We start from the raw sequence: 13284 nt of genomic DNA on the forward strand, positions 1-13284 counted from the left end.
ATTGTCATATAGAATAGTAACATACTTTTGGATTTATCTAATTTAAACCACTTAGGTAAAAAGTAAAAACAATCCGACATTCTTTAACGTCTCATCAACATTTTAATTAAATACAAATTACCAATTAAATTCAAAATATGTTAGTTAAAGTACCGATGAGATGAGATAAACACTAATTTATTCCATAAAGACTTTTTATACCATACACAAACATATGTATGTAGTTTTACTTTTATTTATTACATAGTTCGATGAAAATTATAAGTGTGTTTGTTTACAAAAATATAAATTAAATCAAAATACTATAACATATAAAACACAAGAGTCAAAAAAAAAACAATACACACTTTAACAAGAATTTGGAACTCATATCGAATATATCATCTTCGATTAAATCAATATAACTATTGGTATTAAATAACAGATTTGAAATACTAAGATTTTTTTTGCTTCATAAAAGAAACGTATAGTATAAGTTTACAGCTTGGAAACAGCAGGGGAAGGTGGTTTTCGGACTTTCCTTATCAAGCCCTCTTGAGTTACAGATGCAACAAGCTAGTAATAAAAAGCAAGTCAGCTTCCCTCATTAAGTCCTAGCTTTTTACATTTCCCCAAAATGTGTCAAATATTTTGTAAACATCATTTATTCATTTACTAGGTGTAAGACTCATGTATTACATGGATTAATTGAAAAAACTTAAATATAAAGGTCTAAATATTTAAAAACTTTGGATTTATAAGAAAATATGAAAAATAATGAATTATTAAAATTGATTTTTTTTATTTTTTAAATTTAAATAAATAAACAAAATAAACTAATGAGCTTTAATTTGTGAATTTTGAAATAAGAAGGTAAGTCGATTAATGAAATTGATATTCATTTATTACTACATTTATTGTAATTATTACACTAAAATATTATGTGTAATTTATTAAAATAGAAAACTCATAAAATGACATGTGGAAAAGAAATTAATTCAAAATAACCACAAAATGACATTTGACAAATTGAATGAGAGTGTGACATGTGACAAAAAAAAACCTTCATTTATTAGAGTATATTCGGACAACACTTTGTTTAAGGAAAAAAAAAGAGAGAGAGACAAACACCCATATTATCCTTGAGATGAACCAATCATGACTGTCTCATTGGTAAATTTATCTGACTTTATTTTTATTAAAAAAACTAAATACACCACCAATGTTGTTATAACTCTCATACATTGAATTGGGTCAGGTTGCCAATAAGGCTATCTTCAGCAACAATCCAACCCAACTCAACCATTTATTAAAATATTAATTTCTTTCTCATCCACATAAACAACCCAACCCAACCTATTCTATTTTTATTATTTTACAGACAACCCAACCCAATCCAACCTTTTATTATAAAATATTATTATTTATGATATGATCAGTTTTTATTATTTTTAAGATCGTAAAAAATATAAGCAGTTTACATATAAATAGAAAACGAAATAAGCTTATTATTATTGTTTCATCAAAATATTTTTCTTTTTCTTTTCTGCTAATAATTTTTGTCATTATTGGTGAACTTTTCACCAAATACATAAATGGGTTAGGTTACTTGTGTGTGATTGTGAATGAGAGAGAAGATAGTTCTTTATATATATATATATATATATATATATATATATATATATATATATATATAATAAAAGACTGTTTTGGTTAGCTAGGAATTAAATAGTTTTTTTTATGTAATAATTTTTTTATTTTATTTTTTTTTATGATTGGGTGAGTCATAAAGATGTGTTAGCTAGGATGATACTGATAGTGGGAGGCATACCTGTCCTTTTCTGTTGAACATTTGGCCACTCACGAATCCACGAGCATTGTATGCAGTTGGACTCAATATCTGTAGAACCAAACAAGGAGTCATGTTTCATATCAAAAGAGTCAAAGAGTAATTTAATAAAAACAAGACTTGACTGCTTTTTGGCACTTACCACAAACAACAACCACTCGTCAGCTCTAAAAGGCCGGTGAAACCACATCCTTAAAAAAAAAAAAAAAAAAAAAAAAAAAAAAAAAAAGTTTATCAAGAAAGGTTCGTTATCAACAAGGGTTTATTTTATGTCGTGTTTATTTGGGTAACCAACTTTGTCCAATTTGCTCTTTAGGGCATGAAAGTTGTAACTGTGCTCTGTGTCTCCTTAAACTATAACTTTTTTATCTATTATTTATACCATCGTAACATGCTAGTCAGGTTCAAGCGGTTGCCAGTTGCCTTGCCTACATGGAATTCAGACTGTCTGTCTATGTGGTGCTAACATCCAGCCGTCCACTAGTACTTTTGACTTGTTTTTCAAATTAAGTAACAAAGTCCACATAGATGTCATGTCAGCTCCACATGGACATAGTCTAATCAGAATTTGTTCAAGGTGGATGCCACATAGGCAAGGCAACCGGTTAAACCTGCAATAACAGGTCACGATGGTATTATAAATACATGAGTTAAAGAGGTGATTGGAAATAGTTGGTTCGCAAAATATTATTTAATACGAAAGCCATAATTTGTATGATTTTAACATGAAAACTTCCCAGATAAGGAAATGATTCAAAAGAAAAACTGTTACAATTAAATTAACTGTTTGTATTTAAAGTTAAGAGTGATAAGTGATTATAGGGCAGGATGGTTTAAGGTGCTGGATACTTACGAGTGATCTAAGCTAACAGAAGAGGTTTTCAAGCCCTTACTGCGGTGAGGATTCAGACTGACATTTAGAAATATGAGATCTGAAGTGTATGCTGCAACACATCTACACATAAATATAATATAATTATATCATCTGATTATTGTCTAGATAATACTCCTATATTTATCACATCAACCTTATTAAAGGACTCTCACCTATGCAAAGCCTCGTCATCTGAGAGTTTTCCTTTCGCTCTAAACCAGTACCTCAAACTGCAATTACAACATAATATATACAGTATTATTCAAGCCTTAAATGCACAAAAATAGCAACGTATTTTCATTTATTTGTGAATTATAGCATCCTATTTTCATTTCCTTCTATTCCAGCATTTTGCTTTTAATCTTTTCTAATTACCACATTGTACTTTGAAAAATCTACCTAATTTATAGCATCAGATTTTTCCTTCTTATTAGGGCAGGCATTATACATTAAAAATTCTATCCAATTATATTATAGCAGTGAAAATTGTTTCATATTTGGATGACATTCCTATACTTGGGTAGAATTGACAAAGTACAATGTTGTGATGGGAAGAAATAAAAGGATGCTACTACAAACAAATTACAAAAGTATGTTGCTATTTCATGGAATTTTCCTATATTAAATAGTAACCATACATGAGTAGATAATGATTGGCAACTTACAAACAAACCATTATATTCTTGGCAGTTTTGCGGTTCAACCACTAATACTTCAGTTTTCCTTTCCAAATTAACAATGTTGACCATTATATTAGGTCTCAACAGTGATTTTTCAAATTAACCATTTTAACCTCTTAGCTTATATCAAGTGAAAATGTATAATTTGGAGAAATGTCTAAAAGTTTCATGGCTTGATTGGAAAAAAAATAAAAGTACAAGTGAAGTGGTTAAAGTGAAAATTGCGAAAAATACAATGGTTTTTGCGTAAATTGGCGTTTATGAAATGTGGTGGAGGTGGACCTTGCAGGACGTTTATCGTAGTTGGTTGAATTGCTAGGCTCACAAAATCTTATCTCAATAGGCCAAGGAATAAACTTTGCTGTGGCAACTTTGTTTCTGTAAGTCCTGTCACAATAACACCAGCAAACATTCAATAATATTCATATCATACCTTCTTAGGGTTTAGGGTTTAGGGTTTAGTGTTTAACAAATAATGGATCTACCAATTTTTACCTGGGAAGACGAGGATCGGTAAGGCGCCTCTCACGCAGATCTTCCATTGATAAAAGCTGAAAACATCAGATCAGAGTTAATAATAAGGAAATACCAATTCTGACTGAGATTGTAGAAAGCAAAGGTACTTCTGATACCAGTTCTGGATCAGGGACAGCTGGCATAGAGGGTAACTGGTGATCAAACCCTACTTCTTCTTTCTGTAATAAAATATATATATATCGATATAACAACAAATGGAAAGGATTTAATCAAGTTAATTGAATATAGAAAACACCTGAAATGAAGCAATCATTGTGAACACAACATTTCCCTTTTGTATTGCATCTATCCTTCGTGTAGCAAAACTATTGCCATCGCGTACGCGATGAACATGATATATAATTGGAACTGCAATGCAAGCATACAATTATCAGACATTTCTCCCAAGTTATTCATCAATGACAAATGAAATGACACATCACACATCATCTAATCTAATTATCCCAACAAGATGATAAACTGAACATGGCTTACTTTCAAGATCCCCAACAAGAAGAAAGTAAACATGTAAGCTATGAACAATCTTGAGTGAATCAATAGTTTTTGATGCTGCAGCCAGTGCCTGCATATTATTCACATTCTCATCAGATTTTCAGCTTCTTATAGTAAATTACATTTGGCCCCTGAGTATAGCTGATTTTTGCAATTTCGGTCCAAAAAAGTTCTCTCTCGTAATTTTCGCCCTTATTTGAGGTTCTCGTGACGCTTTTGGTCCCTTTTCCAAGTAAAATGACTATTTTTGGTCCCTTGGTAAAGCTGGTTTTTGAAATTTGGGTGAAAAAAATTAACTCATTTACTTGGAACAGGAACCAAAACCTACAAAATCCTCAAATAAGGACCTAAATTCCAAGAGAAGACCTTTTGGGACCAAACATGTAATTTACTCAACTTTTTATATTATAGAGAAATCTCTACCTAAATGAATGGGAACATTACATATATTGATGATAATGTAGGGTGTCAAAAATATAGGTATTTTCTGCAATTTTCCCTAACATGCTATGCATGTATATAATATAAATATACTCCTATATAAGTATATAACAATGTTCCAGTTTAACTAAAAGAAAAAGTTTTACTATTACCTGTCCAATGAACTGTCCACCAAACACTTTCCCAAAACGTGGAGCATCAGGCAACGTGATCCCTTTAAAAATGTTGACCTTCATAGAAAACATAACAAAATAACAAATACAAGTTATTTTTTGCTTTATCAACATATATAACAGGGATCACATGATATAGCCTGCTTTGTTTATTTTTATTTATATATTGCTTTACTTACTTCTATAGGCTCAAGATGCAATATGCTCTCTACAAGTGAACATGATTCTAGTGTTTTGTCTGCACTCCAGATCGACTTTGACTGCAACAAACTGCAATGCTCTTGGGGCAATACTAAGCAGGTCAACTGTTGCAAATAACAGGGGGGGGGGGGGGGGGGGGGGGGAATTAAAATAATCAAATTTAGAAAATAAAATAAGGAAAAACACAACTATTCAAAGTACCTTAGTAAGTGCAATGACATCTGCTTGCTGTGCAGATACTGCCACACCTGCAAATCAAGAATTATCCTGAAAAGACTACCTTCGAGTGCATTGTTGTTCCATTGGGAATTAAATTATTGTTGTTGACAGTTATTGTGAATGGAAAAAAAAACAATAAATTATATAGCAATCAATAATAATGAATAAATGATGATGAAAGATGAGGTTTTCACCATTGCCAAAGTAGTCATAACGTTTAAGTTGGAACTCTGGCCTATTATGCTCATCTGCTTGGACATAGCCAGACACCTCCGCCTGCAAAATTTGCATAATCATACTACGTAAAATTGCAGGAAATAGCAATGTACTTTCATTGATTTGTTTACCAATGTAGGCAATATAATATATTGTACTATTTACACATAATAGCAGCATACTGACATTTCTTTACCAATAATAGGCAATATGTAACAAATATATAATGCCCATATTGGTAGCAACATTCAATTATAGGTAAAAGATAAAGGACATTGCTATTATCGATTAGAAAAAGTAAATATGTTGCTACTATGGGTAAAAAAATAAAGTACATTGCTCATATTGGTAGCAAGAGCAAAGTACATTGCTATTCGAGGCAATTTACTCATCATTCCGTATTATTGAATCACATGGAAAACATTACCTCGCCTTCCCATATGAAGTAGATTCCATTCCCAGCCTCTCCTTCACGAACAACATACTCGTGTGGTTCTTGAAAAGGAAACATTACAACTATTTAAGTCAATAAACATCTTTCATTTTGAGGGGCCCTAATTTCATAATTAAACAAGTCTAAGACTTTTAAGTAAATAATTTTACGATAATACTGAAAGCGCACTCCTGTATATTTATACCCTATGCAGCAACAATAACATATTTGCTAACAAATTTTACTGAATCAATAAGATATATAATCATGTGTCTTTATAGGGCATTGTATGCTTTCTCCCGATAGTTATGTAAATTGACCAATGACACCCCAGAATTATTTAGCTTCCTTTCCATACAACCTAAGTATTCCAAATTTTATGCTTTCTTAACACTTTTCAACATTCCTAACATTCTGATGAAGCCAAGCCACACTAAATTAAACTATTACTCTCAGTCCCATATAATTGCAAATATTTACTTGGTAACTGGCACATAGCATAAGCATAGTGTTTTACTATTCCCCAAATATCCAATCAATGACAAAATTAAAGACTGTAATATCACCAGCATAATCCATTTGAAATGGTGCAAACTCATAAATGGGTCATTTCATCTGTACAATTTTCCAGTCTTCATGGTACATCACACATATCAAACTTTCAATGCTACTAATGGATTGGAGGTAATATGATATAGTACTTGACGAATCAACCTAAGATTTGCACAATTACATTACTCAATCCATCCATAACAGAAATAAATTATTACTTGAAATCAAACAACAATAGGCATAAATCTGAAATCTAAAACAACTCAAAACACTACTTTTCTATCAAATTACTGATCATCAAAACATCAAATGGACCAAACCGGTATCAGTCTATATAGAACTAATTTATTACTGTAATATTCAAAACCCTACTTTTCTACCAAGTAAACTGATCATCAAAACATCAAATTCACCAAAATTATATCAGTCGACAATCAAAATAGAACCAACTTATTACCGTAGTGTTTAACAGTAACAACTTGTGCGATTTTCCGGAGAGACAAGCTCGGGAGCCTCTGAAGCAACGGCACACAACCCAAAAACTCGATCACTGCTCATAAATTTCAACCATATACACCAACAAAAACAATCATCTGTCACATCAATACACATTGAAACTGCAAGAGATTAGCGACTATTGATAACGAATTCAGGTTACCTGCTTCTGTAGTGTACATGTTGAACTTTGACCACAACTTTACAATGATTCGGGAAAAAACTGTTTTTCCAGTCGTATCTAGACGGCAGATAAAGAGAGATGCTCCGAGCCCCCAAGGCAACAACAACGCGACTATAATTTATTAGCGTCCATTTAATCACGTGTTTTCTCTTTTCCCCTTCTTTTTCTTTCAATAATTGATCTAAACGGACCCATACGGAAATATGGAACATCTGTTACAAAGTAAAATGCTAAATTATATTCTTCGTTCATACGAAATATGAAAATAATGATATCATTCCCAAAAATTGACCGTTTTTATTATTATTATTATTATTATTATTATTATTAGATTAAAAAAAATATTATTGATAATTTCAAATCATAATAACTAATAAATATTTATAAAAGTTATTAATTTATAAAGATAGAAATTTTGTCTGTATTTATAATGATATTTCAAATTATAATGACTAATAAAATACTTGTAAAAAACCGTTAATTTACAAAGACAAAAGTTTTGTTTGTATTTATAATGATATTATTTGAAAATTACGATACATAATATTGTTGATAGATAACAATAACTAACGTTTGGACCGTCCGTGCGATATTGGGGATGCCCGGTATATTGAAAAACGCAGCTCGACATGGATAAGGTTTGTGGGAGAAATTTTGAGACAACTTTCAACATAGTTACTTTCAACCATAGTCCAAAATTGCAAACTACAATGTTATTTTCTACCATAATGATGCTATAAAATCAAGCAACAGAACATATGTAGTTACATTCAACGTTGGTTAATCTTTTATCATCTTTAATAAATATGAGCATAAATAGGGTATTAAAAAAGTTTAAAGGTCCCAAGATAACCATTTGCAAAGTAGACCATAAAAGTATAAAAATAAAGTTTATAGCTTAATAATTATGTATGAAAGATTCGGACAAAAATAAAATTTGAAAATATATCATATTTGGTACAATACTACAAATAACAATTAATAAAAAAGTAATTAATGAAAATTAATATTAATGAAAATGAAAACTATAAAAACAAATTATATAAAGGACATAAAATGTTACTTTAAAATATAATTAGGGACCGGAATCTCAACTTACAAAAATATCAATAATATAATTTAATAAAAATTAGGGATGAAAATAATTAATTCAAAATTAGTTGAGGGGAAAATATATATATATATATATATATATATATATATATATATAAATTTGCTATATGCAGATTCAAAATTGTTATCTCCAAATAGGAGGTTATTTGCATTTTGTATCAAATGCTTTAAAAATAATAATATAATATGAATTTTGTAGTTTTGGTTATGGTAAAAGTAAAAACCAAATGAATAGTGTTTTATACTTAGAGACTCGAAGTTGGAATTTAATATATATACTAGGGTTTGGACCATCAGTGCGATGCTGCGGAATCCCAATATGTTGAAAAACGCATCTCAACATGGATAAGGTTTTTGGGAGAAATTTATGCACGTTGCGGCGAAAAACTTCTTTACAAAGTGAATCACAAAAGTATAAAATAAGGTTTCAAAGCAAAAAAATATATATATATGGCATTAAGATTTCCAAGGTTTAGCCAGGGCTTAGCTCAGGACCCCACTACTCGTCGTATTTGGTTTGGTATTGCTATCGCGCATGACTTCGAGAGTCATGATGATATTACTGAGGAACGTCTTTATCATGATGCATACAAAATGATGTTTAAAATGTATCTTAAACGTATTAATCATCGTTTAAATAAAAAGTAATATTAATAAAAATGAAAACTATAATAACAACTAGAAAGGTGACCCCCGCGTTGCGGGGGTCGGAAAGTGTCGCTTTTGTATGGAAGTATAGTACATTGTTCTAATTGGTAGCTACAGTAAAGTATGTTGCTATTGTCTACGTTTCGCCCATTTACAAATACACAAATATAATGTAGTATGCTATAATATAATGACCCATTTGTGTTGCAAAGTAAATAGCAAGTGCGGCAGCAACACCCTGTTAAAAAAAAGTAAAGTATTACCTCTCGAATATTAAATAAAGCAATGGGTAAGGCTAGGTTATGGCCAATACGAAGACCCTATAAAACAAACATAAGCAGTATAAAAATATGGACAATGTTTCAATACAGTTTTCTAAAAATCAGTTGAGTATTAGTATTCGTATACCTACAAATCAACAATATACACACTTTCGGTAATGGATCAATTAGTTCTTACCAATCACATCAGCTTCACAAAGAAGGGCAACGCTCGGGATATCAAGACCTTGGATCATAGCATATGTGCTCTCAATGCATGCCTGTTATTAACTGAAGAAATTTAAGTGCATAAAATATTATTTTTTTGCATTCAATTTAAATTCATTTGTACACCAACCCCATCTAAACCCTACATGAAAAAGGTCACATATTATGTAAATACAATGCATTATTCAAGTCTACATTTTATAATAGATTATGAAAATTAAGAAAACTGAAGGAATGATATGTTGCTTTTCTGTTGCTGAAGCTGTTTCAGATACGTGGGGATTGCATCCTCGAGAGTTCTACTAAAAAGCTTTGTAGGTAAGTGCCCAACCACCTCGACTCTCGCTCTGTATGTTATAAAAGTATTTAAATGGTAGATCCATAAAACAAACCAACATTTAAAATCCAGAGGGTAAAAAGGTAATTATACCTGCCAATAGATAATTTGTTGGACAACAGTAGATGATGGAACAACTGCAAGCCATATTGGTACATTGGTATGACAACATAAGCTGCAAGCATCTCTCTTATTGTAATCTTTCTTGCGACTTTTAAGGCCAATTCCATTACCTCTCTTATTGTAATCTTTCTTGCTTTCTCGTTACCTCAACTTTGCTTTTATTTTTCACTCCATATTACTTTCTGTAAGCTAACATAAGCTAACAGTTGACCCTAATATACCGAAAATGGCATTAGAAAGTTTTAAAAACTTGTTAGAAATTGTAAGGCATAAATTGAAGTTATATCAACTTACCTGTCTACATAAGATTCAGAACAAAATGTAGTAATTTCTATTATTATTAACCTTTAACAATTAATATAGTTCAAGATACTTACTTTTGGCATCCATGTGCGTTCCACCGCTTTTATTACCAATCTCCTTCTTTTCACAAACCTTAGTATAATAGAAAATTACTTCTTGTGTTCTATCTGCGAAAGGTTAAGTTAAGTTTGGTGTAAATTAGTCCAAACCAATACATCATTGAAATCCAAGCTCTGTATATTTGATATTTTGGCATTATTATATATATTAAAAGTGGATGTGGCTGGAAAGTCAACAATTGCTCTTTTGACTACAAGCTTTGGTGCCCATGTATCAATACCATCTTTCAGCATCTTTTGAATGCTCTACAGGGGTAAAACCGTAAAAGTGAGAAAAAAGAAGTAAGCAATATTAATAATAGGTTGAAAATTGGAATGCAATAGGGCAATATCATGACCTTTTAACAAAAAAAAGTTGCATGATATTGAATCGAGAAGCATACTAATCCAATCACAAACCAAAAAAGAAACTACTTACTTTCAATTCAAACTCTGCAACTGAGGTTGTATCAGAAATTTGTGTTGATAGAGATTCAGCCTGTAAACATTTTATAAAACATAAATGGTGCCTTCTTATGAAGAAACTAACAACAACTAAAAGAAAAAAAAAGAATGCCCTAATTTTGAGAAGACATACCATTTTTGGGTGTAAGGCTTACAGAAAGAGAACTGTGAAATGTGAAATCGGACTGGAACCTGCAGTTTTTTTAGTGTGATGATGGAATCCGTGGAAGAAGAACGTTCAGGCGTCGACCATGGATCACTCCGAATAGTCGGGATTAAAGTTGGCGATCGTCAGACTTGGAGTACATCGCAGTCAATGTTTCCCTCTATGTTTAGGGCTATAAGTCGTTGCAGACACAGTTCCGATCGGTCCAAATCTATAAGTGACCGACAGTGAAAGAAATACGTTGAATTGTTGAGGAAAGAAGAGAAGGTTGGGTCGGAGGTAAGAGGTGGGAAGTGGAAAGGATGAAAGGATTTTGGAAGAATGAACAATTTTTTAGATAGAAGAAGGAAGAAAATGTGAATGTTTATCCGAGATGGTACGGCTAGAAAAATTGAAGAAGAATCGAGAATATGTCAAAGTTTCAAAGCAGTCAAGGGCGGTGGAGCTGGACATACGTTCGAAAACAGAAACACGTGTCCATCCCAATGTAGATAATTACATGTGGAAACCATAAACATTTGACAGGAAGCAGCTTTAACAAAAAAACAACGATGGAAGAAAAATAAAAATAAAAAAAATGACAAATACAGTGGTAGAAATAACCAACATAAGGATGGGGACCAAAATTGACAAAAAATGGGCAAGTTTACTGTTACTTTTCTTCAGAACTTTAATATATATATATATAATAATTATATAAAAACAATTATGTAAGGGTTAAAAAATGTAACTTTAAAATATAATAAGGGATATAGTTGTAACTTAAAATTACCAATAATTTAAGTTTAAAATTATAAAGGATAAAAACTGTTTAATCAAAATTATTTTAGGGTAGAAAATGTAAATATAAAAAGTTTTTTGTCTTAAAAATCAAACTTACTATTTTCAAATAAAGCCTTATTTACATTTTGTACCAACAACTTTAAAACTTATAATATGATAGGGATTTAGTAATTTTGGTTCTGAAAAAAGAAAACCAAATGAATAGTAATTTACACTCATGGACTTGAAGTAGGTACTTAATATATACTAGGGTTTGGACCGTCCGCGCGATGCTGCGGAAGCCCGATATATTGAAAAACGCAGGTCGACATGGATAAGGTTTGTGGGAGAAATATTGAGACAACTGTAACGACCCCAACTTTTACAAAGAAATTTTTCATTTTTAATTAGTCAACCATTTTCATAAAACATAAAGATTCCAATAATCGTTTTCAAAATCATCAACATTACAACATTATTATTTTCAAAACATCAGAGTGTCCCCCAAACCAGATCGGAAAAGAGAGTTAGAGTGCACGCCGCATCATCACGCCATGCCTTTACCTTTGGACTCCGAAGTACCTGAAACAAATCCACAAACGGTAAGCTGAAAGCTTAATGAGTCCCCCAGAGCATACCCCACACAACCCACATAATATAGTAGCTATAAAGCTACATCTACCACATATCACATGTCAATTAGTCATGAAGCTATCTCTACCGTTAGCCACAAAGGCTATCTCTACCATCAGCCATAAAGGCTGTCTCTACCATTGGCCATAAGGCTGTCTCTACCATTAGCCATACGGCTATCTCTACCGTTAGCCACAAAGGCTATCTCTATCACATATCATGCACAAATACATATCATACCTCTACATAACAAATAAACCAACTATCGCAAAATGGGTCGGCCTTGGTGCCTTAGACCCATTGGTATGGTGAGAAGACTCACCTCTCAAAGGCTGAACTGACAAACTGGATTCAGGTATGCCTGTGCTGCTCTTCCCAAACTGTTTATAATCCATGAGTAAATATCTCAGCATAGACCCATAAATACCCCCAAGGTCAACCCTGGTCAAAGTCAAAGTCTATAGTCAAGGTCAACAGTCCATATTGACCTTGACTCGCCGAGTACAATCATTCACTCGTCGGGTTCCCTGCTTAACTCGTCGACTCGCCGAGTCACCCGAGGGACTCATTGAGTTCCTTGGTGTTTACGGCCGTAAACCACCAACCATACACCTTTGACCGTAAACCCTTGGCCGAACACCCTTGGCCGTAAACCCTTGGCCGTAAACGAGAAAACCCTCTCGACTCGCCGAGTCACTTGCTCGACTCGTCGAGTCCCCCAAAGTTCATCATGATTACGGTCCTTTCCAGTGGGACTTAAGGTCCCAAACTTTAGATACATCATCTCCTATTGTAGATTTCACATAAAGTTACAAACTTTACG

At 32.2% G+C, this 13284-nt stretch overlaps 1 protein-coding gene across 2 annotated transcripts; it reads right to left on the bottom strand.

Moving 5' to 3' along the window:
* Positions 1-325: 325 nt before the first annotated feature.
* On the bottom strand, positions 326-7440 carry LOC145124188 (acyl-CoA hydrolase 2-like). 2 transcript variants are annotated; one of them, XM_079059444.1, is made up of 17 exons: positions 7305-7440; positions 7104-7196; positions 6089-6156; positions 5640-5721; positions 5428-5474; positions 5205-5330; positions 5005-5082; positions 4394-4481; positions 4155-4267; positions 4015-4077; positions 3878-3933; positions 3665-3769; positions 2876-2932; positions 2682-2783; positions 1971-2019; positions 1811-1879; positions 326-555 (listed from the first exon to the last, which is right to left on the bottom strand). In XM_079059444.1, exons 1-17 carry the CDS (start codon positions 7321-7323, stop codon positions 478-480), a joined length of 1293 nt encoding a protein of 430 aa, XP_078915570.1. In that variant the 5' UTR covers positions 7324-7440; the 3' UTR covers positions 326-477. The 2 variants fall into 2 exon arrangements, with proteins under 2 accessions (XP_078915570.1, XP_078915571.1); XM_079059445.1 differs by lacking the exons at positions 326-555; positions 1811-1879; positions 1971-2019 and adding an exon at positions 2069-2439.
* Between the last annotated feature and the right edge of the window lie 5844 nt (positions 7441-13284).

This window comes from Lactuca virosa, chromosome 7, assembly GCF_052849685.1.
Source record: "Lactuca virosa cultivar CGN04683 chromosome 7, Lactuca_virosa_CGN04683_v6, whole genome shotgun sequence".
Classification (NCBI taxonomy): domain Eukaryota; kingdom Viridiplantae; phylum Streptophyta; class Magnoliopsida; order Asterales; family Asteraceae; genus Lactuca; species Lactuca virosa.